The sequence below is a fragment of the Arvicanthis niloticus genome, chromosome 5, assembly GCF_011762505.2.
Source record: "Arvicanthis niloticus isolate mArvNil1 chromosome 5, mArvNil1.pat.X, whole genome shotgun sequence".
Lineage (NCBI taxonomy): Eukaryota > Metazoa > Chordata > Mammalia > Rodentia > Muridae > Arvicanthis > Arvicanthis niloticus.
Genome location: NC_047662.1, coordinates 29,622,950 through 29,650,069, shown reverse-complemented (window position 1 = coordinate 29,650,069; position 27,120 = coordinate 29,622,950). Strand labels below are relative to the sequence as shown.

General features: G+C 46.3%; 1 protein-coding gene across 1 annotated transcript in view; it reads left to right on the top strand.

Annotated features, from left to right (window-relative positions):
• Positions 1 to 27,063, top strand: part of Mtf1 (metal regulatory transcription factor 1) — a 45,937-nt gene extending 18,874 nt beyond the window's left edge. Inside the window, 9 exon segments of the mRNA XM_034501990.2 lie at positions 2,746 to 2,819; positions 3,618 to 3,754; positions 9,724 to 9,801; positions 15,901 to 16,003; positions 16,182 to 16,780; positions 20,092 to 20,155; positions 21,705 to 21,896; positions 21,899 to 21,993; positions 21,995 to 27,063. Coding sequence (XP_034357881.2) covers positions 2,746 to 2,819; positions 3,618 to 3,754; positions 9,724 to 9,801; positions 15,901 to 16,003; positions 16,182 to 16,780; positions 20,092 to 20,155; positions 21,705 to 21,896; positions 21,899 to 21,993; positions 21,995 to 22,093 — 1,441 coding nt within the window. The 3' untranslated portion in view covers positions 22,094 to 27,063.
• The last annotated feature ends 57 nt before the right edge of the window (positions 27,064 to 27,120 follow it).

The following is a 27,120-nucleotide window of genomic DNA, read 5'->3' as shown; positions in this document are numbered from 1 at the left end:
GAGTGCAGGCAGACTTGAGCACCCTTCCCTGGGTTATGGCCATTCTGCCTCATTTTGTTCTGTATTCTTAGAAAGGTGTTGGTTGAAGCTGACTTTTCTTTGTACTAGGGAAGTACTGAGATCCCGAGTCAAGGGCTGGGCATGTAGCCTGGGCTACAGAGTAAGATTCTATGTCAACATCCTTCCCCCTAAACCAAACAAAACATCCTTAGTTAAATGGGAAAGAGCCACAAAGTTATAGACAGTGTCTCATGCTGTCAGTCAGAGTGCCTCAAGGCACTCTTCTTGAGCATCAAGAAGGGAACGCCTACTAAGGACAGAGGATTGAATTGTTTCTGAGCATGCTTATGAGGGAAGGTGAGGGTGGGAGACTTAGCCCAGGGGTCTGCATGCTCCATTCTTAGCTCGGGGGTCTGCACACTCCACTCTTAGCCCAGGGGTCTGCATGCTCCACTCTTAGCCCAGGGGTCTGCATGATCCACTCTTAGCCCAGGGGTCTGCACGCTCCACTTCTACATATTTGCTGCTGCTGTTGATATCTCATGTTTTGCGCACATACAGGACCACATGCTTTTTGTATAGCTATGTCAAAATCCATATTTTTTACATTTTATTTTTATAAGTATATATCTGTGTGAGTACATGTCTTCTGGGTACTGATACTCCCAAGGCCAGAAGAGAACATCAGATCTTCTGGAGCTGAACTCAGGTTCTCTACGAGGGCAGTAAATGTTCATCTCCCCAGACCCAACCTCCATGGAGACAAATCGACTTCTATTAAGTAGATTTATAAATCTACTTTCTATAAAGCTAAGCTCTGAGGATTATGGCTAGTTCTTGACTACAGAAAGCATGAGGTGGCTGGTTACAGGCACTCAGTAAGTCTTCAGCCTCTGATGGTTATATGACATTTTTATGGGGTAATCAGTCTGTAAAGCTCTACATAACTGGATTGTAAGTATTGCTGAAGATATCCCATAAACAATGTCCCTGAATTCTAATGGGGTACAGCATCAAGCACGCCACCCTTCCATTTGGAAGCCATTCGCCCTCCTTAGCACACTTAGAGGAGTTGAAAAGTCTTCGGGAGCAGCTAGCTCTTAGACACCGTAAATGAAATTAAGTGAAATGGGGTTTTAAATTACAGATATGTTTCTGAGTCTTGGCCCCTTTAAGAACAAGAGGTTAGAGACCAGTTACTCTACAGATGCTTAAGCAACCCCCTCCCCCAATCAGGTTGCTAGGGGACTCGTTTCTATATACACATGCATTTAATTTTGTGATGATTAAAATAGTTTTCTCTTAAATATTAGAGGAGACCTAGATAGATACAGTGATGCTTATATGTGAGTAAAATCAAAAGGCTTTAAGAAACTTTCTCTTTAAAGCAGTAGGGTATATAAGAAAATCTATTGGTCACATATTTAAGTTCTTGCTGTTTGAGAACTAAAGCAATGTTCAGAACTATACAAACCCTGCCCTTGAGAAAGCAGATAAAAAAAAAAAAAAAACAGCACACATCTGGCATGGTTGTACAACACCTCTGATCTTAGCACTGGGGACACAGAAGCAGGCAGATCTGTGAGTCCCAGACCAGCCAGGGCTACATAGTGAGACCCTGTCTCAAGCAACAAACACACGCATGCATGCGTGCACACACGCAACCTCTCCTGGAATGTACACAGAGATGAAATAAAATTGGAAGTCAGAGATGCCTCAAAGGAAGCACACGATGAGTGCATCACATCAGTCCTGAGGCGAAGATTGTCTCTGGCTTTGATTATTAAAGAAGTATTCAGGGGCTAGGAGTGTAGCTCACCCAACATTCACAACACCCTTACCTTAAGCTTTAGCACCTCATAAGCCAGGTATAGGGTGCATGCCTATAATCCTAGCTGCAGAGTGAGTTGAAAGGCTGCCTGAGATGTGAGGCCTTTCCTGGATGGGGAGGGAGCTAGCCACCTGCTGTGGATTACAGCTACAGCACACCAGTGCGCTCACTGGGTTCATGTCCTTCTGCTGTCTTCCCCTGCTCACTTTTTTTTCTGTTTTGAGGCAAGGTTCATTTGTAGTGTAGCCCAGGCCAGGCTATCTGTGAACTTGTGAGTCGCCTCCTGGCTCAGCACCCTCTTGGTTGCTAGGGCTGTGGATACATGACTACAGGTCCAGCTCTCACTACCCAGCCTGGATGTCCATTGTAATTCAGAGGCAGTGGTTTTTCACATAGGCTGTCACTGTCAGCACAGTTCTGCTCAGCGACTAGTCAGATCTTTATCATTGGGATGCTCTGTATGATTTGCCTTACCTACAGGCCAGAAGATTCCTGTCCTGGACTCTCAGCTCCATATGCTGGTTCAGTCACATATGCTACCTTTCCTGTCCCTTGTCTGTTACATGCATTTATTTAGTGTGCGTATTTGTGTCACAATACATCTGTAGCAGTTAGATGACAACTTGTTAGAGCCGTTTCTCTCCTGTCATGGGTTTTCGGGTTTTCCAGGGATCGAACCTAGGAGATCAGGCTTGGTGGCAAGCACCTCTACCTGGCCTAGCCATCTTGCTGCCTCCTGTGTTTTGGTTTTTTTGGTTTTTTTCCAAGTCTTCTCATTCCCATCTCTAAAACCACTGTGACTAATCTGATCTTAGTGTTCAGACATTTCCTCTAGCTTGCATGCTCAAGATGTTCGAGATGACGTTCTCTTATCTGCTGACTCTGGTTTGTCTTTGCTTAAACAATTCGTTTAGATGTGATCATGACGGCTGTGGAAAAGCGTTTGCAGCAAGCCACCACCTTAAAACTCACGTCCGTACGCACACTGGTAAGTTTAGGCTGACTTCCATGTTTTCTTCTCCCTCTCTCCCTCTTTCTCTATCTCTTTCTTTTATATTTTTTTATTTGTTTGTTTCTTTGATTTTTTTTTCAAGACAGGGTTTCTCTGTAGCCCTGGCTCTCCTGAAACTACTTTGGTAGACCAGGTTAGCCTAGACCTGAAGAGATCCACCTGTCTTTGCCTTCCCAGTGCTAGGATTAAAGGTGTGAGCCACCATGCCCGACCCAATCTCTGTTTTCCCTTTAAACCTTCAGCAGCCCCTTATCCAGGTTCCTCTTGAGACCAATAAAACTAGGAGAGCCAGTGAGCACAGGCAGCGGGGATCTTCACCTACAATCCTGTGTTTTCCATGATTGACTGAGTCATGAAATTCAGCCTTAAGCCATGAAACCAGGCATACCCTTTAGAAACAGCCTTGAGGAAGCCAGATACTGGCTCCTGCTGCTGCTGCTGCACTTTCCTTGCTCTGGGTGGTTTTGGGTTTTTTTTGTTGTTGTTGTTGTTTTGTTTTGTTTGTTGTTTTTGTTTTTTGAGACAGGGTTTCTCTGTGTAGCCCTGGCTGTCCTGGAACTCACTCTGTAGACCAGGCTGGCCTTGAACTCAGAAATCCACCTGCCTCTGCCTCCCAAGTGCTGGGATTAAAGGTGTGCGCCACTACTGTCTGGCTAGCTCTGGGTTTTAAGACTGAGAAAGTCAGCACCGTCCCTTGCTTAGACCTTCCTGCTTTTAGAAGAGGAGAGCTTTCCTGATGATGAAACTAACACTGCTTCTTCCTCATTCCTGCAGGCGAAAGACCCTTCTTCTGCCCCAGTAACGGCTGTGAGAAGACATTTAGCACTCAGTACAGTCTCAAAAGTCACATGAAAGGTCACGATAACAAAGGCACCACATACAGTACACTTCCACAGCACAACGGATCAGAGGTATGTTTTTTTCCTGTTCTCTTCTGGGCCCTGGCCGAGTGATTGTGTGCAGCTGCTGTGTTCTTGCTTAACTAGAGGACAAAGAAACAAGAGTCAGCATCTCTGTGTCTCTGCAGTGGGAGGCTAGAAGCCAAAAATGCCCCCAGTTCCTCTACTCAGCCCTGCTGGATTTCCATTCAGCAGGTGTGAGGGTAAACAGGCTGTGGACTGGCTTTCCAGGGCCCAGGCAGAGCCTCTTCTACCCTAATGTGTGTGTACTCATGTGTGTAAGGGTACATGTTAGAGAGCACATGCCTGTGGCACCTGCTTGAAATCAGAGAATGTCCTTAAGTGTTGTTCCCCAGTCTGTCCCTCTCTTTTGCGACAGTCTCTCATATGGGCATGGAACTCAACGAAGCAGGGTAGGCTGACTACCCAGAGAGCCTCAGGGGTCCTCATGTATGTCTCCCCAGTGTACAGATCACAAGTATGCACCACACCCCAGCTTTTTCATTTTAAATGTAGATTTGGGGGCTTGAAATCTACTGACCTAGCTAGCACCCCAGCCCCAGTGGTTCTGAGTTTTTTTTTGAGACAGAAATCTCATCAACACACTGTAGCTCTCTTGTTGTAGTCCTTCAAGTGCTGGGGTTGTAGACATGAGACTCCACGCCTGGCTCAGAACTCCTGAGGTTTTTTGGTTTTTGGTTTTTGGGTTTGGGGTGTTTTTGTTTGTTTGTTTGTTTGTTTTTGAGACAGAGTTGTTCTGTGTAATCCTGGCTGTCCTGGAACTGTCTCTGCAGACCAGGCTAGTCTTGAACTCAAGAGATCTGCCTGTGTCTACCTCCTGAGTGCTGGGATTAAAGGTGCACCACCATGTCCAGCTGTCGGAACTCACATGATTGTGCCATTTTCCCATCCGGGACAGCAGTGGGTGATGAGCCTGCACTACATTTGGAATGGAAGCTAATGCTGCCTCACACATCCGTCAACATCAGAGCCCCAAGCTTTGTCTGCAGGGTCCCCTGGCCTCTTGAATTGTCTGCAAAGCACAAGGTTTAAGAGCGCCTGCCTTAAGACACTAAGGCAGAAGGCCTCTGGAAGTTTTAGGCAGTTTGGTTTTTTTTTTTTTTTTTTTTTTTTTTTTTTTTGGTTATTGTTATTTTTTTACTTTATTTTATGTGGATGTGTGTTTACTTACATGGATGTATGTCTATATACCACCTGTGTGCTCCTGAAAGCCAGAAGAGGGCATAATATCCCCTGGAACTAGAATTACAGCTGGTTGTGAGCCACTGTGTGGGTGTTGGCTACTGAATCTGGGTCCTCTGCAAGAGCAGCAAGTACTTCTAACCACTGAGCCATCTCTCTTAAATCCTGAGCCCTGATAAAGTCTGTCCGTCTCGCTCTCCTCCTGTTCCATTCTAGAGAGACCTTGGGAAACACACTGTTGCTTCCTCTTTTACACATTTGTTTATTATGTGCCCTCGACGTTGGTTCTGTCCTTCCACCACGTGGGTCATAAGGATTAGGGTTAAGGTTAGGTGCACCTCAGCCTCGGCAGCAGGTGCTTTGACCACTGAGCCGTCTTGCCAGCCCTCTTGCTGTTTCTAGCTTGGTAGTATTTGCTAGCTTGTATCTGTTAATTCTGGAAAGTGAGTAATGCGATTATTATGCTATTTCGGGGATAAAGAAATGGAAGCTGGTGGAGGAATGGGGTCCATTCTACCTTGAGGATGTGTCTGGAACAGATTTGATTTGTTTCTGTCCTCTCTTGGTTTGTGTTTGTTTGTTTGTTTGTTTGTTTTGCCTGAATTTTTGCAATGAGTGGCTAAATGGTTTTTGTTTTGTTTTGTTTGTCTTGTTTTTGTTGTTGGTTTGGTTTGTGTTTGGTTTTTGAGACAAGGGGTTTCTGTGTATATAGTCTGGCTGGCTGTCCTAGAACTCATGTAGAGCAAGCTAGCCTTGAGTAGGCTACGTGTATGCTGGGATTAAAGACATATACCACAATGCCTAGCTAGGCTAAATGGGTTTTTAGCATCTTTTCTCCTTCCTCCTCAGACTTCTCCCCTCCTCATCTACTCCTGATTCCTCCCTGTTCACTCTCCACCAGAGTTATGCTCTGGCCGGAGGCTGCAGGAACCATCTGAAAGGCCTTTAGTCCTCCAGCCTGGGTTTTTTCCCAGCTTTAGGGCTCTGCTCTGGCTGGAGGCTGCAGGAACCATCTGCAAGGACTTTAGTCCTTCAGCCTGGGTTTCTTCCCAGCTCCAGGTTAACTTATTCAGTGACCGCCTTCAGAATAATGAAACTCACAAAATATAAAATACGGTTTATATTTTTGGAGATAATATAATCCTGCTCAGAAGTCTGTGGTTTCTAATTTTTAAACAGTGAAAGACTCTTTTAAAAGGACTCTCAGTGCTGGTTAGAAGGCTCAGTGGGTACAGGTGCTTGCCCCAAGCCTGATGGCCTGAGTTTGATCCCTGAACCATGGTGAGTGGAGAGAAGCCACTCCTGTCAGGTGTTCTCTGACTTCCATGTGTATGCTATGGCAATCCCCCTCCACACACCAAAAATAAAAACAGGGGCTCAGAGTTGTTAGTGGTAACTAATATTTGTTGAATTTAAGATGTGCCCGAGGCTGAGCTAGGTGCTGCCTCCCTCACAGCTCCGTGAGGTCACTATCATCACCATTCCCACGCCACTGACTAAGAACCCTGGAGCTCCTTGCTATTGAGAACTCAACTAACTTCCTTCCTTCCTTCCTCCCTCCCACCCTTCCTTCCTTCCTTCCTTCCTTTCTTCCTTTCTTCTTTCTTTTTATTTTATTTTTAATTTTTTTACTTATTCACTTTACATCCTACACACTGCCCCCATCCTGGTCAGCCCCTCCCACAATCTTCCCCCCTCCTTCCTCTTTTCTTTTGAGTAGCTGGGGTCTCCTCTGGCTATCCCTCTAACCCTGGCGCTTCAAGTCTCTGTGAGGTTAGGCGCTGCTTCTGCCACTGAGGCCAATCAATATATATTATATATCAGTGTATAAAATAAAACTATATGTATATATAGTAAAATAAAACTACATATAGTATATAATATAATATATATTGATTTTTATGTATACATACATATATATGCATACATACATACACATACATGCCTTGGAGCAAGGAGAGATTAAATAACTTTCCTCGGTCTGCGTAGCTTGTCACTAGTATGACTTAGGCCGACAGTATGACTGCAGAGCCAGCCTCCTAAGGCCTTGCATTATTAGAGACAAGGTAATGTTAGCTGTGGAGAGGGTGACCTCTGGTGCTCAGCAGCCCCAGTTCAGACCATTCTTCTGTCACTAAACACATGTCCTTAGGCAGATTACTTCCGGCCTCCTTAGTTTCTTCATCTGATAAAACTAGGCAAAACTGCTGCTCAGGTCATAATCAGTTTTTCATTTTGTAACAGTGGGTGGAGACTGAACTGCAAAGAACACTGAGCATAGTGCCAGGCTGTCTAGACAGAGTAATAGAACTTATAGAATGAGTACATACACACACACACACACACACACACACACACACACACATACACTCACACACATATACAAACATACACACATACACTCACACACATATACAAACATACACACATACACTCACACACATACACAAACATACACACACTCATACACATACATACACATACATACACACACACATTCACTCACACATACACACTCACTCACACAGACTTCCAGCAGGTGTGGCTAGATTAGAGGAGAGTCTTCCTACCTCAAAAGAGCTACATTGGGGGCTGGAGAGATGGCTCAGCTATTAGAGCACTGGCTGTCCTTCCAGAGGTCCTGAGTTCACTTCCTAGTAACCACATGGTGGCTCACAACCATCTGTAATGGAACCCAGTACCTTCTTCTGGTGTGTCTGAAGATGGCTACAGTGTACTCATATAAATAATTTTTTTTTTTTTTTTTTTTTTTTTTTTTTTTTTTTTTTTTTTTTTTTTGGTTTTTCGAGACAGGGTTTCTCTGTGTAGCCCTGGCTGTCCTGGAACTCACTCTGTAGACCAGGCTGGCCTCGAACTCAGAAATCCACCTGCCTCTGCCTCCCAAGTGCTGGGATTAAAGGTGTGCACCACCACTGGCTATAAATAAAATTTAAAAAAAAAAAAAAAGATCTAGATTAAAGGTGCGTCTTTCCACCTCAAAGATTCTGATTACAAGTGGATCACATCCCACTTCAAATGATCTGATCCAGTTAAACAGAAAGTCCCTCACAGGGGTGTCCAGCTTTTGGGGAAGTTTTAGTTAATTCTAGATATAGTCAAGTTGACAACCAAGAATAGCCATCACACTGAGCCTCAAGTCCACCAGTGTTGAGTCTTGGGGGTGCGTCTCTGCCTCCATTTGCTGTTCAGCAGAGGGGTGATTCCTGGACTGGGGCTTTAGAAGCCATCTGCAGAGCCCTGGTCCAGTGGTGACAGTACCAGCCTGAGTCTGTCCCTGTCTCCAGCCTTGCATGTCCAGCCTCCCACTGACATCTTCACCTAGATAACGCAGATCTTCTCACCTGTCCAGACCTGTTCCTCCTGCAGCATTCATGGAGTAGCACAGGCTGCTGGCTTTCTCTGGAAGTGGAGGTTCAAGTCTTGGTTGTTGAAACTGGAAGACTGAATGTGGTTAGGTGAGAATTGTTGGTGTGTGCTGAATCTATACATGGGTGGGAATATCTGACCCACTGACCCACTTGAATAAAAGCAGGATCCCATAGATAGAGGGTCAGGAATGTGACTCATGTTCAGGAATCCTGAGGTCAGGATGGCCTGAGCAGCAAGTTTGAATAGTTAACCCTCAGTACCACTCTGAGGAGCCCCTCTGGACTTATTTATGGAAGGAGAATGGACTTCTCAGTCAGAAGCACTGCATTTGCCCTCCCTTAACTAGCTCTAGATAGGGCACATCACTCCCTTGTCATAGCATCGCTTTTCCTGTATTTCAAATAAGAGTAAAAATAATACTTCTCCAGTTTACACGGATAGCAAATGAGTCATGTGAAATCACTTCGTAAACGATGAAAGTATACAAAGATTAGTAATTTTATGCTACTCCAGCTTTTGTTCTTTGTTTCTGTTTCTGTGACTTGAATCATTAGATAATTTTAAAATTATTAGCCACTGGCTGGACAGATGGCTCAGAGGTTTGGAGCACTGGCTGCTCTTCCAGAGGACCTGAGTTTGATTTCCAGCAGCCACATGGAGGCCTCCTGCCGTCTGTACCTCAAGTTCCAAGGGATCCAAAGCTCTCTTCTGGCCTCCTTGAATACCAGATACATGCATAGAACAAAAACATACGTGCAAGCAGAACACAGACACATAAAATTAAACTTAAAACAACAGTGACAAGCAACTACTAATCACTTTTAAAAACCAACTGAGCACGGTGCTCATACCTGCAATCCCAGCACATGGGCAGCAGGGGCAGGATGATCATAAATCAAGGTCAGCCTTGGCTATAAAGAGAATGTAAGGCTATGCTGGGCTTTGTGACATCCTGCCTCGGAAGAACTTGAGGGAAATGTTCTAATAAGAATGGAGGGTAGTCGGGCAGTGGTGGCGCACGCCTTTAGTCCCAGCTCTTGGGAGGCAGAGGCAGGCGGATTTCTGAGTTCGAGGCCAGCCTGGTCTACAGAGTGAGTTCCAGGACAGCCAGGGCTACACAGATAAATCCTGTCTTGAGAATAAAACCAAAAACCAAAAAACAAACAACAAAAAAAGAAGGGGTTTTCTGTGTAAATTTGTTTTTTCTTTTTAACAAAACGATATACTTAGCCCTTACTTTGGATGTGTCTGACCTTTCTTAAGTGACATTTGGACCTTAAGGACTGGGTGATGAAGTATTTGATTATACATTGTATATAATATCCACAGTGCAATAAATAATTTTTACTTACTGTGTTTGTTGCTCATTAGGACTTTTTCTTCTACAGGATACAAATCACTCACTTTATCTGAGTGAGTTGGGCCTTCTGTCCACGGACTCTGAATTGCAAGAAAATTCCAGTTCGGTAAGTTCCTGAGGAGGGCTGGAGTAATTCCCTTTGAAACCACATAGCCAGTTGGGAGCCTGGATTTAACTGTGTTGGTCGATGATGCGGAGGACTCTTTTTCCTACCCTGGTGTTGCCTTTGTGGGTTTTGGTCCCAGAGGATCCCTTATGTTACTAATGTAGGCAAATACTCACTGAGGTCTGTTCCCAAGGCCACGCGTGCAGCCTACAGTGCAATCAGGCATGGATGGTTTGATCTCAAGGATGGATCAGAATCTCAGAGTTTCTAGACTTTTCTCAACCCTGCCTACCTCACCTGCCTTAGGCTGTCCTTCTTCAAGCTCACCCTGCAGGGCACATGAAGAGGGCTTCCTCTGCAGTCCTCACTAAGGGGCAAGCCTCTCCATCTTGTCTCTGCGGCTCCATGATGGGCTCACACACCACTGCATGGAGTGTGAGCGTAGGCAGGCCAGCTCTCCTGGTTTCTTATCACTAACTGTGAGGTGTGTGCTCGGCCTAGATTTTCTGCCACTCTTCATAATGAATAAATATAATTGAATGTGTTTAAACACTGACTGAATGACAGCAGTGCTGTGGGGAAATGCTTCCTGGTTTCCATTGTCTTGTATGTTGGGACAGTAGTGCTTAGTGTAGCCCAGGCTGGCCTCAAACTCAGGACAAGCTCCCTGCTTTAGCCTCCCAGATGCTGGAACTATAGATGTGAGCCAGCTCACTGAACTGGAAAACTATTTCTTGAAGTGTAGGGTTTAATAGAGTCGATTGTAGTACTTACAGACTGTAGGTTCTTATCTGGGTGTGACGGTTCAGCTCCCATTAGAAGACTGAGGCAAAAAGATCACCTGAGACCATTCTGAGTAACCTGAAACCCATCTCTAAGGAAGAAAAAAATAAAGTGTATGTATGCTGTGCTCTCCTTGCAACTACAGAATCAGTTATATTTGGAGGCTGGACTTAGGCAAGCACAAAGCCCTGAGTTGCACCTTCACCTCCTCTGTGTGTGTGTCTGTTTGTATACACTCACACACGCACACTAGTGTTTTATAGAACTGGGCACTTTAACTTAGGACCTGATGCATGCTACGCAAATATTCTGCCCCTGAGCTAAATCCTTAGCCCAGATAGAAGAATTTCATAGCTAACATTTGCTCGTGGACATAAATAAATATATTTGTGCAAATAGGAAATCTTGGTTGAGAAAAAATGAAGCCAGGCATGCTGGTATATGCTTCTAATCCCAGTACTTGGGAGGATGAGGCAGGAGGATTGCCAGAAATGTGTGGTAAACCTATACTGTATAAGTGAAACCTTCTCAGATAGAAGGATAAAGGAAGCCAGGTCTGACACGTGGGCAGTAAAGTGAGTCCCTAGAGTCCTACTGCTTGAGAGCTACAGGCAGCAAGATCACAGACTCAAGGAACTACTCTGCAAAACAACAGTACTGGGGACATTTAGAGGGATTATTTAGGGGAGGGGGAGGAGGAGGAGGAGGAGGAGGAAGAGGAGGAGGAGGAGGAGGAATCCCATCCTTTTGCCTAACTATCTGTTAATGCTCCTGGCACTCAGCGTTTATCCCAGATTTGAAAAGAGTTTTTTAGTCTTTCAAATCAAGGACACAGTCCTTAAAGCAATAGAACCAATGTGACATTTCTTAGTAATGGAGACTTGGTACTATCAAATGGTGAATGTGTTTGAGATTATTGTCTTAATGGTGTCTGTGTAAATGTGTCCTAGAAAGGAACTTACTTACTCCAATCTTTTGAGAAGGGGCTGGATCCACCAGCCTGGCTCTCGGTTGCTGGGCTCGAGCTTGTCTGGACCTGGATAACTCTGGCTGTTTTTCCTGCACTGACCCAGAGCTCAGCCTGCCCTCACCTCTGTCTTGGAGAGTCATTCCCATTACTTCTGCAGCCAGGGGTTTCGCTCTGCAGCCCGGCAGGGGCTTCCATACCCCCTCTTCCTCCCTCCCTAGTTCTCTCCCTGTCTCCTCCTTTCTTGCTCTGTTTTGGAGATTTATTGAGGTGCTGTGTCCATGCACAGAGGGACACGTACCATACTGCAAGTCATCAGGCTGTGGCACCAGCACAGACAAAACAGTCTCTCCTGGCCTTTATGCGTGGGTCACATGCCTGCTTCCATTGCCTTTTCTCTCAGAATACTCAGTCTAAGAAATTAATTGTAGTCCTGTGTACACACCTGTAATCCCAGCTCTTGGGAGGCAGAGGCAGGAGGATTGCTACAAGTGTGAGGTTGATTTACATAGTGGCCAGCTGGAGCTGTACAGAGAAGTCCTCTCTGGAAAGAAGAAAAGAACAAAAAACTTGATTTATAATACAGTACCTTCTTTGAAACAGGATCTGGCTCTATAGTCAGTCCATGCTGGCATCACACTCACAGGGATCCTCCTGTCAGAGTTCTGGAATTACAGGCTTGAGCCACAAACCCCTTCTTATACAGAGCTCTTGCTCCCTCTGCCCCTCCGCCCCCACCTCCCTCATTCGCCGATCTCACCCCTGAGATCTCTTAGAACACTTGGTGCCACTGTGCCGAGGTCAGAGCACTGTCTGTGATGTTGGTGCTCACCCTGTGTTGTTTTGAGGCGGGGTCCCTTTGTTGTGTTTCCATCATGCTTGCTAGTCCCTGAGCTGGGATTCAGTCTCCTGTCTCTCTGGCTGTGAAAAGCTAGCATCTCGTGGGCTCATGCTGCTCTCTGCAGCCTTCTCTGTCTTCTGCATATTCAGACTCAGGTCTTCACACTTGTGTGGCAAGCTCCTTCACCCACTGAGCCACCCTCAGATTTGTCTTCCTTCCCCTGCCTCATTTTTTTTAAAGATCTATTTATTTTTTATAAATTTGAGTATACTGTCACTCTCTTCAGAGACATCAGAAGAGGGCATCAAATCCCATTACAGATGGTTGTGAGCCACCATGTGGTTGCTGGGAATTGAACTCAGGTCCTCTGAAAGAGTCGTCAGTGCTCTTAATCGCTGAGCCATCTCTCCAGCCCTTCTCTCCCTCTCATTTTTAAGTTTGTTCTTTTGTGACAGGATCTCCCTCTGTAGCCCAGGCCAGTGTTTACAGTACTGCTCAGCCTTAGCCTCAGCCTCCAGGATCCTGTAATGACAGGCAAGAGCCACCATGCCTGGATGGATCACTTTCAATTACTTTTATTTGCAGTTCACATAAAATCTTTATTTTAGCTGGACAGTGATGGTGCACACCTTTGATTTTAGCACTTTGGAGGCAGAGACAGGCAAAATTCTGAGTTCAAGGCTAGCCTGGTCTACAGAGTGAGTTCCAGGATAGCCAGGGATTCACAGAGAAACCCTGTCTCAACAAACAAACAGACAAACAAACAAACAAACAAACACCTTTATTTTAACCACAACTTAACTCTGGGAACCCTGGCTTCCCCTGTTTCAGGATGCATTTGACTGAAGCCTTTAGACAACTTGGGCACATCCACTCCAGGGTGTCACAGCTGTTCCTACCTGCTGTCACCCTAGTTTCTCTTGCTTTTCCGGACTTTTATTGCCACATAGAATTCTGAGATGGAAGTGGACTGGAGATAGGAGAATCAAAACTTTCTCTCATTTTGTTAAATTGTGTAGGATGGAGACGGGCATGAGGTATGTGCAGATACCTGTGGAAGCCAGAGGCATTCCTCTGAAGTTGGAGATCCAGATGGTTGTGTACTGGGGACTGAGTTCTGCAAGAGCAGTGTGTGCTCTTTTTTTTTTTTTTTTTTTTTTTTTTTTTTGGTTTTTTGAGACAGGGTTTCTCTGTGTAGCCCCTGGTTGTCCTGGAACTTACTCTGTAGACCAGCTGGCCTCGAACTCAGAAATCCACCTGCCTCTGCCTCCCAAGTGCTGGGACTAAAGGCGTGAGCCACCACTGCCCGGCCAGTGTGTGCTCTTAACCACTGAGCCGTCTCTCCAGGTTCTTAAATGCCTTTAGCCTATGGCATTTGTTAAGTATAAGGTTTTCACAGATTTTTGTCACTGAGGTTTTTAGGTTGGTTTGACTTCTTACTGTGACACATTAGAATGTCATACTAACAACCTTAGACGATAATATGTCACTACTGCATCAGATGGACAGACTGTAGGGAATTAATTATGTCAGTCTGTTTTCTGTTGCTGACAATGTAATAACACAGTTTTACAAATGAGATATTTACTTTGACTCACAGCTCTGGAAGCCCAAAGTTGACAGGCTGTATGTGTGTGTTCCTGTGTGTGCAGGCATGCGATTGACCTCTCTGATTCGGGTGAAGGTCAGGGGGCCATTATCAGGTGCCTTCCTCCATTGCTCTCTACTTTAGTTGTTGGGACACAGTCTCTTATTGAACCCAGAGCTCACCATCATGACTAGACTGGCTGGTCAGCCAGCCCCAGGACTCCTCCTGTCTCTGCCTCCCCAGTGCTGGGAATGCAGGCATGTACCTCTGTGTCTGCCTTTATTGTTATCATGCTTGTATTTATTCATTCATTTTATGGGGGTATGTGCACCCCACAAACTCAGGCCCTCTGCTTTCATGACAAGCATGTTACAGACTAAACCCTTAACCTCATTCCTTTATTTAGGGGGGTCAAGATCCTCCACATGTAGCCCAGACTAGCCTTAAACTTGGGCTGGCTTTGACCTTTCTGTCTCCTTGTTGAAAACTTGTGTCCTGGGTGATAGATGCATGCTTTAGTGGTGGCCTTTCTGCCAGGAAGGTTGAGTTTGAATGTCCTGGTCTTTTTCCTTCCCTTTTTTGATTTTTAGCACAGGCTAGCCTGGAACTGACAAAGAATCACCCATCTGTGCTCCCCAAGTGCTTGAGTTAAAGGCTTGTGCTGCCATGCCTAGCCTCTTCCCTCTTTCTGAAGCCAGGTAGCAGCCAGTGTTAGACCTCACTCTGGTGGCTTCATCTGACCTCAGTGGCCTAAGCTTTATGGGACTTAAGCCCTAGCATGAGTTTCATTCTCTTTTTAAAGAAGGAATCACTTTGGCTTAATTAACATGAGTTTCCCTGATACAGATTACAGCAATATGTAATTAACATGAGTTTCCCTGATACAGATTACAGCAATATGTAATTAACATGAGTTTCCCTGATACAGATTACAGCAATATGTAATTAACATGAGTTTCCCTGATACAGATTACAGCAATATGTAATTAACATGAGTTTCCCTGATACAGATTACAGCAATATGTAATTAACATGAGTTTCCCTGATACAGATTACAGCAATATGTAATTAACATGAGTTTCCCTGATACAGATTACAGCAATATGTAATTAACATGAGTTTCCCTGATACAGATTACAGCAATAATGTACAGACTACAGTCTCGTTTGTAGGATTTGGTCTTTTAAAACAGGGTTTATACGATTTAGGTTTATTTTTGTGTACATGAGTGTTTTACTTGCACACTGCATGGCTATAGCCCATGGAGGCCAGAAGAGGGTGTTGAATCCCCCAGAACTAGAGTTATAAATAACTGATAGCACCACATGGATCCAGGGTGTACCCTACTCCCAAGCCTCCTCCCACCCCCAAATCCCCTCCTCTTAAATGCTTTAGGGTAAATATTTCAGGCTTTGTGGAGCCCCCAGTCCCTGTCACAGCTACTTGGCCCTGCTGACGTATAGTGAAAATGGCATCTCTGTGTACATGTCTGCATTCCAGCAGAGCTTTATACAAAGACTGGGCATCAGCCTGCAGGTCAGAGCCACCGATCCTTCATGTCTCAGTTTCAGGGAAATGTGTTCTTCACGGAAGGTGGAAACACAGATAAATGCTGGCCGTGATGGCTCACACCTGCAGTCCCAGTGCACAAAGACCAAGGCAGTAGGAGCAATTAGTTCAACCAGCTTGAGCAATTTAATGAGATCCTGTCTCAGAATTAAAAAAGAAATGAGTACTGGGCATGTGGATTGGGAGTGGAGGTTTGCCCAAAGAGTGCAGGGCCCTGGCCCAGTCCAGGATTTACAAAAAAGCTAGAGGCAGGAATCCTATCAGAAGGTCATTCTGGTTCCCCTACTTGCATGTGTTCTTCAGCAGAGGACTTTGTCAGGATGGCCAATCTCACAGCTCTCTCCCTGTCAGACACAGGACCAGGACCTCAGCACAATTTCACCAGCAATCATCTTTGAATCAATGTTCCAGAATTCCGACGACCCTGCGATTCAGGATGACCCTCTGCAGACAGGTGTGTTTCACTTTTCTATCCACCCGTTTCCAACACTGTGACACTCAAGGAAGGTCTCCTTTTCAGTCTCTTGTTAGCTTTAAGAAAACTGCAGTAGCTGTGGGCTTTTCTCCTTCTAGTGTGCTGCTTTGTTCACGAGCGGATGAGACCCACCAATGTTTCTTCTTTTCCTTGACAGCTGCCTTGATTGACAGTTTTAATGGCGATGCAGAGTCTATCAGTGACGTCCCACCGCCTGCAGGAAATTCCGCATCTTTATCTCTTCCACTCGTACTGCAGCCTGGCATCTCCGAGCCACCCCAGCCTCTGCTACCAGCCACAGCTCCGTCCGCACCTCCAACTGCTCCCTCCCTAGGACCCGGTTCCCAGCCAGCTGCATTTGGCAGCCCCCCTGCTCTCTTACAACCTCCAGAAGTGCCTGTTCCCCACTGCACACAGTTTGCTGCTAATCATCCAGAGTTTCTTCCGCACCCCCAGGCACCACCCCAGACCATCGTACCAGGACTTTCTGTTGTTGCCGGGGCTCCTGCATCAGCGGCAACAGTGGCGTCAACCGTGGCAGCACCAGCCCCACCACAAAGTACTACTGAGCCCCTGCCTGCTATGGTCCAGACTCTGCCCCTGGGTGCCAACTCTGTCCTAACTAATAATCCCACCATAACCATCACCCCAACTCCTAACACGGCAATCCTGCAGTCCAGCCTAGTCATGGGAGAGCAGAACTTACAGTGGATATTGAACGGTGCCACCAGTTCACCACAAAACCAAGAACAAATTGTAAGTATTACTCGTAAGCACACCAAGTGGGGTGACATGCATATAGAGGACATGGCCCTCCCTTCTTCACTCCCTCCCTTTCTCCCTCCCTGCCTCCCTTCTCTCTCTCTCTCTCTCTCTCTCTCTCTCTCTCTCTCTCTCTCTCTCTCTCTCTCTCCCTCCCTCCCTCCCTCCCTCCCTCCCTCCCTCCCTCCTTCCTTCCTTCCTTCCTTCCTTCCAGCAGTACTAGGAATTGAAACTAGAGCTTCACACATGCTAGGCAAGTGCTGTACCACTGAGTATATCCCCAGCCATTAATCAGTCTTTTATTTCAAAAGGGAAATGGCTAGCGTGTCTGCCTTGAAATGTGTATCCTTGTCGCCATTCTCCCCAGTAAAGTATTGCAGACCCAGGGGAATGGATGTATCTAAGATAAAGACAGAGAAAAACAACCTTGAAGTTTACCTAAGGAATATTCCCTCTGAAGCTAATCATATCACGTAGTGCCACACTGGCGTGCCCAGCCTGAGGGTAGCACGGGTCCCAGGAGAGCAGTGGATTTGGATCAGCAGTAGCAGATCACAGCACTTGCCTTATACCATCAGAAGATTGGACTCTTCTTTAGAGCGATCAGCCCCACGCATCGCCACACTAGTCTCGTGCTGAGCTAGGCCCACCGCCGAGCAGTCCAGGGCCCAGGGTACTTTGCTAAGAATGCATTTGTTCTTGATGACTCTGGAAATGACTTGGTCATTGTGTCCTTGTGTTTTGAGAGCCTAGTTGCCAGATTCTATGTTGGAGGATACAGGAAACTGAAAAGGATGATTTATTTTAAGATGCCCATCAAGTAAGGAGATTAAAATATTAATATTACCAACAGGTAAAAAGCCCGATAATACCAGCAATAAAGCAAAACAAAGCAGACTCCTTCTGTGGAGCTCTTATTGTACGTAAAAGGGCTAACTATGCACTCTCTTTGAGGAGGAACATGGTATGTGTGTGGAGGACAGTTCTTGGGTTCCTGGGTGACGTTTGTTGATGCCAGTTATCTGTACCTGCTAGTTTTTTTTTTTTTTTTTTTTTTTTTTTTTTGAGATAGGGTCTCTTTACAGAGCCCTGGCTGCCCCAGAAATCACTCTGTAGACCAGGCTGGTGTTAAACTCACAGAAAACTGCCTGCCTCTGCCTCCTAGAGTGCTGGGCTACCAGGCCTCCCTCTGTTAAGCTATCTTACTAGTGCTTTTTAATTTTTTTTCAGATCTTTTTTAATTTTTGTATGTGAACATGTTTTCTGTATGTCTGTCCACCCCATGCCAGCCTGGTGCCTTCAGAAGCCATAATAGGGTTACTGGCCCATACAAGATAAAGCTGAGGTTTGAAATAGGCAGGCTGTCCCCAGATCTGTGTTTCCATGTGAGGGCCCTGAGCCTCTGAACCACAATTTGGAAATGGCCGGGCAGCCACCTGTGGAGACATCTTGTTTGCCTGTTGGGTGGTCGGGGGTCATTGGAATAGCCTTTCCAGTATTCTGTCCCAGTCTACTGCTTAGAGTCTTTATTGTTTTTCTGGAGCTGCCCTTGGGCAGCTGTCAAAACAAATGTCATTCTTTTCTCATGTGACTCATTTACATATATTTAAATGTGGGCCTCATGCCTCTAATCCCTTTGCTTAGGACATATGGGCAGAAGTAAGTTCAAGGCCAGCCTGGCTTATAAAGCCAGAACCTATGTGTTCATCCCAGCCCAAAAGGAAAGGGTGGTAGGGAGGACCAAGCACTTGTACCTCTGTCTTTCCTTTTCTATCCCTGTGGTGGGGACGAAGCCAGTGCAGCTGCTCCACTACTGAGCTTGCTCTGCAGCCTTGCATCGGTTCACTTTATAGTTCTGTCTTACCGGAAATCAGATTCTTCCCAGACTTGTCCAGCACATTTTGTTATACTTTAAAGTATGATAGGAAGAGAGAGAAGTGGGGGGGGGGGGGATGGGGAGGGAGCGCCTAGAGCCAGGAGATGGTGCATGACTTTAATCTCAGTACTTGGGGGCAGAAGTAGGTAGATCTCTGTGAGGTCAAGGCCAGCCTGGTCTACAGAGCTAGTTAAAGTTCTAGGACAGCCAGGGCTACACAGAGAAACCCTGTCTCAAAAACAAATAAACAAAAAAGGATGCCCCTTTAAGACAAGACTAGAAGAATATTAATTTTTTTATGTGAATGGGTGTTGTACTTACATGTACGTCTGTATACCACATGTGTTCAGCGCCTGTGGAGGTCTGGGACTAGATAGAGGCTGCCATGTAGGTGCTGGGAATTGAACTCTGTTCCTCTGGAAGAACAACCAATGCTCCTAAGTGCAGAGCCAGCTCTCCAGCCCCTAGAAACCCTTTAATATAATAGGAAGTAAAGTAGAATTCTAATACAGGTTGGTTTGTTTGGGCGTTTTTTGTTTGTTTGTTTGTTTTTGCTTTGTTTAATTTTTTGAGATAGTATCTTGCATTAGGTCTGATCTCACACTCGCTGTGTAGCCAGGGTTGGCCTTGAGCTTCTAGCCTTAGCCCCCTGAGTACTGTATGCCTGTGCACAATTTATGGTCTTGATGGTAACAATACAGAGGCTGATAGCTACTGACTGCTGTAAGCTGAGTGTTGTGCACGCTGTCATTCATCTTCGGAGTCCTTTGAGAGGCTCTCCCTCACCCCAGCCTTCATAGGAAACCATGGCTCTAATAAGTGAAGTCACTTGACTATGATCTCAGCTTGGGCGGTAGAGGCAGGTGTATGAGAAGTTCTTGGCAAGCCTGGGTTACATAGTGAGAACTTACCTCAAAAGACAAAACAAAAACAAATGACAAAGTCCAAATCACTGGACATGAATCTGGTTTAGCCAAGTCCCAAGACCCACAGTGGGACTGTCCTGAGTACTGTGTTCTCATGATATAGCCTTATGCTGTCCTGGGTGAGCACTCTAGACCCTAGGGTGGAAAAAGGAACATTATAGCTTTCACGGGAGAATCAGGGTGGACTTTAAGACGAGCCCAGACCTCCCTCTGAGAAGGGCATCACCTGAGAAAAGCAACCTTGAAGGGGGTCTCTGGACACATACAGTCCACTGGACTAGGCAGCTGGGAGGCAGCGAAGCAACGGGAACAAAGCTAGCTATAATGTCAGCATGGAATGCCAAACAGGGCAGTGACCTCAACCAGTGTACAAACAAGAAGCGGGGACACTGAGGGTTTCTGTCTTCCCGGGTAAGCACTATAGCTGGGGGCTTTGGAGCCTGGGAAGGCTGCCCTATTGAAGTGGCCGTCAGTGTGATTGTGTTGTGTTGTGTCTCCCTCAGCAGCAAGCATCAAAAGTGGAGCAGGTGTACTTCACCACTGCAGTACCAGTAGCCAGTAGCACAGGTATGGAATCCGCATTAGCTTTAAAAGAAGTTCTCTGGCCTCTCTGACCTTGCTTCACTTGTTACATTTTTAAGGTGACATTCCGTAGTTCACTGAGTAGCCCATGTTCTCGTGGTGAGCCAGTGTGCTGCTGGTGAAAACATGGACTCCATCCTTTAGGTGGTCCAAGGGTTTCCCCTTGGATAGAGCTTGTAAGCAGAACCAGGAGGAGAAGGTTAAATCACAGTTAACGGTAAAGAGGGCAGTGGACTCACGGGGATCTTGTCTAATTACAGTAGGCAGCAGCAGCAGCTGGGTCAGAAACGGCTGGAAGAGGCTCAGCTCCGCCTGAGTGCTCCTTTTCTTTTTCACTAGCTCTGAGGATCGAACCCAGAAACTCACACATGCGAGTCAAGCCCTCTATCACAGAGCTGTATCCCCAGCCAGAACTTTCACTTGAAACTTTTTTTTTTAATGTATTAAACCCAGAACCAGGCGTGGCGGTGCATGCCTGCACTGCCGGCATTGTGGGGCCAAGGCTAGGATGATGAGAGAATTCAGCTCTCGAGTTCCAGGTTAGCCTGAGCTGCACAGTGACTTCTAAGTCAGTCTAGTAAAATCCTGCAGTGTCAGCTAACTGAAATAATTAAGGGGGGCCGGGCAGTGGTGGCATGTGCCTTTAATCCCAGCACTGTGGAGGCAGAGGCAGGAGGATCTCTGTGAGTTTGAGGCCACCCTGGTCTACAGAGTGATTTCCTGGACAATCAGGGCTACACAGAGAAACCTTGCCTTGGAAAACATTGGGGGCCCAAAAGATTCATTGACTCCCAAAGGTCATAATGAACTTGTCAGGAGCCCTCTGACCACCCTGTTTCTGCTCTGCGTCCTCTTACTAGCCTTCAGCCCTGTTGTACACAGAACCTGGCTGAGCACAGAGCCTATGTGTGCGTGACACACATGAGGGCGAAATGAGAGTGGATACGAATAGGCTGGCTAGGTAGGAGATCACTGGGCATCTCCTACATGACAAACATGAGCCACACAGAGATGTTCCATGTCCTAAGGAGCTGGGGTCTGGTAGGTCCTATGCCATGCAGAGAGGGGTATAGAATGCAAGCCGCAATGCTGTGTGCATGTGCCTGGGGCTCAGTACTGCCTGCCAGTAGTTAGTCACTTGCACAACCCACAGGGACCACCACCTGGGGCAGGAAGAGAGCAGGGAGCCAGCTAGTCCTTGAAAGATGAGGGCAACTGTTTAAGCAAAAGGAAGAGCCCAGAGGATGAAGAGGAAAAGGGTGGCATCTGCTGTGGCTGCACAGATGTGGCAGAAAGGGACGGACGGGGTGCATCTAGATTGTGTGGGTGGCTCTTCTAATGGGAGATTCCTCACAGGCTTTTTCCCTGAGAAAGAACCTGGACCAATTTAAAGCACAGCAAAGCCCACAGCCTAGTGTCTTTCCTGCCTGTCGTGCCTGCCTCCCAGCATTCAGTTTTCCCCAGTCCTTTCTCCCCAGCCCCTCATGCCTATTCCTGGCCACTTGAAGAGCAGTCTCTCTCGCCTCTCTCACAGGGAGCTCTGTTCAGCAGATTGGCCTCAGTGTTCCTGTGATCATCATCAAACAAGAGGAGGCCTGTCAGTGTCAGTGTGCGTGCCGGGACTCTGCGAAGGAGCGGGCGGCCGGCCGGAGAAAGGGATGTTCTTCCCCACCCCCTCCAGAGCCGAACCCCCAGCCTCCTGATGGGCCCAGCCTGCAACTGCCACCCTAGACTTCTCCCTCATTCCTGCCCCCCCCTCATCCTCCTTCACCGGACCCTCTTCCTGTGAGCAAAGCAGACAGGCTGAGGCTCCTCAGACCCTTCGAAATGTTAAGTGCCATGGATGTGTCAGAGTTCCTGTCCCTCCAGAGCCTGGACACCCCGTCCAGTCCGGTTCACAGTGAAGCACTACTGCAGGGGTAGAGGAAAGAGCCTGGCCAGCAGCTTCTCCAGGGGAAGGGCCTGTGCGCACCCCTCCAGGAACAGGGCGAGCGGGAAGTACCGGGTGTGATGCTGCCATCATGGGGTCAGAAATTGGAAGGATGAAGAAATCTGCCATCTGAAAGCCTCACCTTTCAGACGTATTTTCTTTACTCATATACCAGGAACATCCATTTTAAGGAACTGATCTTTGGAGGAAAAACAAAAAACAAAAAACAAAAAAAAAAAAAACAAAAGAAAGAAAAAAAAGAAAAAAAAAAGCTAAGTTATAAGTGAAGTGTCTGGCTGCACTGTACGTCACTTTTGCTTGTTGTTATGTGAACTTGGAAATTAAGGTCACTTGTATGCATAAAAGTTCTAAATGAAAGGCTGTGGTTTCCATCAATTTGGTACTGCCCATCATTTGCACTGGGGTCATTGTGGATTGGGCAGGAGAGTTCACTGTGCTGGGTGTTGCTTCTCTTCTGTGTCTTTTTAATCTGAGGCAACACCTGGAGGGCCAGGCCACCGCTCTGTGAAAGCGGGTAGGGCAGTTGAGAACCGTGGGTTAGACGGTGAGTTGCTTCGTTGTTGGCGATTGGTTTCTGTGGAGCTTGGAGTAGATGCAGAGGGGCCTGCCCTGTATCCTGCTCAATCCTAGTGGGCAGCTGCAGGCCTCCTGGCCATAGTGAAGATGTGGTTCTACAGGGCCCTGAGGCAGTTGTTGACAACTCTGTTGATAATGTGTTAGAGCTAGCTCTAGCACAGCCATGGTCTCGCCTTGGCTCTTTCCATTTCTCAGTGCTTGTCAGTGCTTGAGGCTTGGAGTTCATCTCTCCTAAGGAAGTGCCCTGTTTTATCCTAAAGTGAATGAGAGGCTTATGGCCAGTGGCTGCTAGGGTCTGCCTGCCTTCAATGATGTTTGTTTTCTCAGAGCAGAAGGGCTGCTTTTCCAGAGAAGGTACAGATTTAAGGGAGTTGGATGAGGCAGCAGGTGGTCGGCAGGCATTCTGGTACCCAGTTCTTCTGGTACCCAGTTCTAGCCAGGCTTTGGTTATCCTCCCCCATCTGCATCTCTCACGTCTCTTAGATTTGCATACAGCCTCATACAGTGCAAAGGAGGATGTGATCTCTAAACAAAAAGGAATAAAAACCTAAAAAATGATGATATTCTACTCAGGGTAAAACAAAAAATTCCCCTTCCACCAAAAAGCCTGAAGCTTGCAGTCAGTTTACCTCATTTGGAATGTTTTGTTGAGTTGTGTTACAGGATTTTTTTTTATTAGTGTATAGAATTATACCCATCCCCTTGCCTTTGGCTCCAGGTTATTGCCTCTTCAAACCTAAGTACAATCTATAGGAGAATGGGGGTGTGGCTGCCCTTTTGCTATTTACTGTGGCCATTGGTGCTTGGCAAGCTCAGAAGGTAGCTGGGTCTGTAGACTGGAGGAGGCCTCTGCCTCCTGTAAGGAGCAGGGCCCAGTGCCCAAACAGGACAGCCAGAGAGCTGTGTAGGTTGCCCTTCTGCAGTCTGGGCCTTTCCTCAGAGCCAGCTAGAATGGCGACCCTTGTCTTCAGGCAAGATATTTAGGGACAATTGGCCAAGAGGATCATGGGAGCAGTATTGAGGAGAAATGGCACGGGTACAAGCAGATGATCTCCCATTCCAGGACTGGACCAGGAGTGTGAATTTCTAATGTTCTACACTCCTTCTCCTCCAAAAAAGGTTGATGGGTTTGGGCAAGCATAGACCTCGGCAGAAATCCACAAGGTAGGAAGAGCCCTCTGTTGGCACAGTGGTTAGTCCTTCTGGAGAACCAGCTGCTTGGGTTAGGTTGTCCTTGGCTGTGTCTAGGACTTGCACTCACAGGAAACTTTGCACTTGGGCCATCACTCTTTTCTTTATAACTTCTGAGGAGAGCAGTGAATGAGACCCCAAGGTGAGCTTATATCAAGGGATAGTAATAGCCCTCCCATTTACTCTGCCCATGATGACCTGGGAGTCTGGTTTGCTGGGAGCTGACATAGGAAACAGGAGCCTAGGGAGGAGCTATAGAAGGTTTTAATGGCTTAAATATGGCTTCTTGGTTAGCTAGGGCTGTGCACTTAAAGGTTCATTCCTAGGTCGTTGGGGTGGTGAGGAAGCAGTTGAGCAGTGTTGAGGCTGAAGTGTTTCTAGGTGATGGAGTTAGTGGTTTTAGAACATGAGACTTTCAGATCCAAAGAGCTTTTGGAAAGTGAGGGCTTTGCTTGCAGTCCGTGGCTGTGGAGAGCCAGTGTGTGAAACAGGGTAGACAGATACTTCTGCCATGCTGTACCAGCATTCCTTCCCCCATCCTTCCACAAGCCCAGCCTCTAATGCCAAGGACCTTGAAGAAGAGGGAGCCTCCTGGCTAAACTAGAGCCAGAAAGACCCTCCATGGAGAGAGTGGTTTCTCCAGGGAATGACTTTAGGGTAAGGCCAAGAAGAGTGAATTCTGGCAGGTCGATAGAAGCCTTTCCTTCTATGGTAGCTGTCACCACTGTCACCTTGTAGACCATACTTGGGTTACCACCAGCATCTCCAGTTTAGCCTCTTCCAAGAGACTAGTCAGCAGCAGGGCTGCTGGACATAGGAGGTGGTCAGGTAATCTTGGTCCCACCAAACTGCCTTATAAATGTGGTCCTTCCCAGGCAGGAGGGTAAGGCTAAGGGAAGATAGCTCAGTGTCCTTGACAGGGTCTGACCAACCTCATGGGGCAGCACTAGTTTGGCCACATGAGTACTGTCATCTATTGTCTATAGTCCAATTCAGAAGATGATGGTATAGCACCAAGGAGAGGCCTTGAGATGTGGAGAGCCCTCTAGGTAGAAGGCAGCAGGGCTTCCCTTCCCTTTCGGAGAGTCTCTAGATGGGAAAAGGTTGTTTTCCAGGTCAAGGCAGTGGGCTGATGGGGTAATGGAGGTGCCTGAGGTTTTCCTGAGGCATTGGATGATGCTGAATGTGTCCAGAGGGACAAATTTGCAGAACCTCATATTAATATTTTAAAGAAATAATAAAATAAAAAGCACTTTAGGTTACTTTATCTTTAACCCAATTGCTGCAATTTCTGTTGTGTATGTATATATACAAATATATACTTTCCACAAAGTTTTATTTTTTGCTCAGAATAAAAGTTGAGGTGTAAAACGAAGAGCACTTACTTGGGTGCAATATGTGCATAGCTTGACAGTCGCTATCCCACGTGGCCCTGGCCTGGCCTGGCCTGGCCTGGCCTTCCCCTCCATCAGCCCTGTGCTGAAGCTGGCCATAGGGAACATTATTAGCATGTCAGCAGCTGCTCAATCTATGCAAGCCTTCCCCGTGTGTCCGGGGCGCCCCCCTCAGGCCCTCCGAGGAACTGCTGCAGCTGTTTTCTTCTGACTGTTGAGGCCCCTTTTCACTGCTTCTCCGTCCCCCTGTTCTCTTTCCCCTCTTCCCCAAGACAAAATGATTCCTGAAAGGAAGGGTCAGTTGTTCCTAGGTAGAAACCTGGCACCTTAGACTTTCATATTTGTAATCACATCCATTGAAGGGAAAGGTTTCTCCAGTGTCACTGAGACTATTGATTTGTGGAACTGCACTACTATTGTACACTTACAGCTTTTTTTTTACACCCCCAATCAGAAATATGTCAGCAGGGGCAGGCAATACAAGCCATCTCTGTGTTGCTCTCTGCACCACCTCTGTTGGTTCAAAAGCAGAATGACTTCCATGCTTCATCAAGTCCATTTTTAAAGCCGCTAATAACCTCCCTCACCAGCTCCCACTTAACTCTTAAATTCCCAGCTGTAGAGGCATTTTAAATATACTTCAGCCAAAGCAAGATTTTCACAGATGAAGTTTGCAAGTGGTTTTGCTGTGATATAGATGGGAAATTATCCATCTCTTATTTGAGGCAGAAGGGGATGAGCCACAAAACTGGATTATACATATTTCTGATTGGTCTGTCTGGTCTGTTTCTTGCATATCTTGGGGCAAAGATAAAAGGGTCTTGTTTCTGATGCCCCTGCTCTTGGGGAAGTTGGTCATTGGCCTGGGCATTTCTCACTCTTCTGGTGGCATGAGGGCTTCTCAGTCCGCATTGAAAATGCAAGTTAAATTGGATCTGTCAAGGTATATTATAGTACAAACTTTTTCTAGAACTGGCGTTTAAAAACCATACACTGCTCTTTGGGTGGTGGCCTACTGGGACAAAAATAGGTGATAATGTCATGTCACTTTCTCAATTCAATGCAATTTCTACTTATTTTTACAGGAAATGTTTTCATAAAACTTTTTTTCCACCAAAATCTAGGGTGTTTATTGCAATATCCTCATGGTCCTCGAGGTGCCAAGTCAGGGGCTTGCCCAGCCTTGCTTGGGTGTTCTCAGGCTCCCCAAGGGCTGTCTGAGTCAACAGTTTGCATCTTTTGTTGTGCTCTGGAGAGAAAATGTCACTGAGGTTGGAGTTCCAGAAAGCCATTCCCTTTTCCTTCGAGCTCCCCCTTGTCCCAGTGTGGGGAAGGTGGCTGGAAAACAGGCTTTTCTGGTTGTTTGGCTGAGATCTAGCCAGAAAAGGCCACAAACTCTTCTCTTTTCTAACACAAACTAATTATTGGCCAGTGGTCTTGGTGACAAGTTTTTAAGTCCCAAATAGTCTTATTTGAATTATGTAAAGGTATTGGATTATTTTAAATGTAAAACATGGGAACAACGGACTTCAACTGAGCGATATGAAAACCTTACAGGTTCAGTACTTCCAAAGGAAGAAACCTCCAACCCCCAAAAGAATAAATACGAATTTGTATTTTTGAAGAATGTGAAATAATGGTGTTTGCTTAATTGCTCATTTTGTATAAACTTAATATTGTACTTTAAAATATCTGCTATGAAGTGAAAATTTAACTTTTTGGAATTGAAAAAGCAATATTAAATACTAATGAAATCTTAATTAAATGCTTATTTAAATCTGGTAGTATCTGTGGCATTACTTCCCATCCCTGTCCCTGGTTGACACTCTCTTCCCACT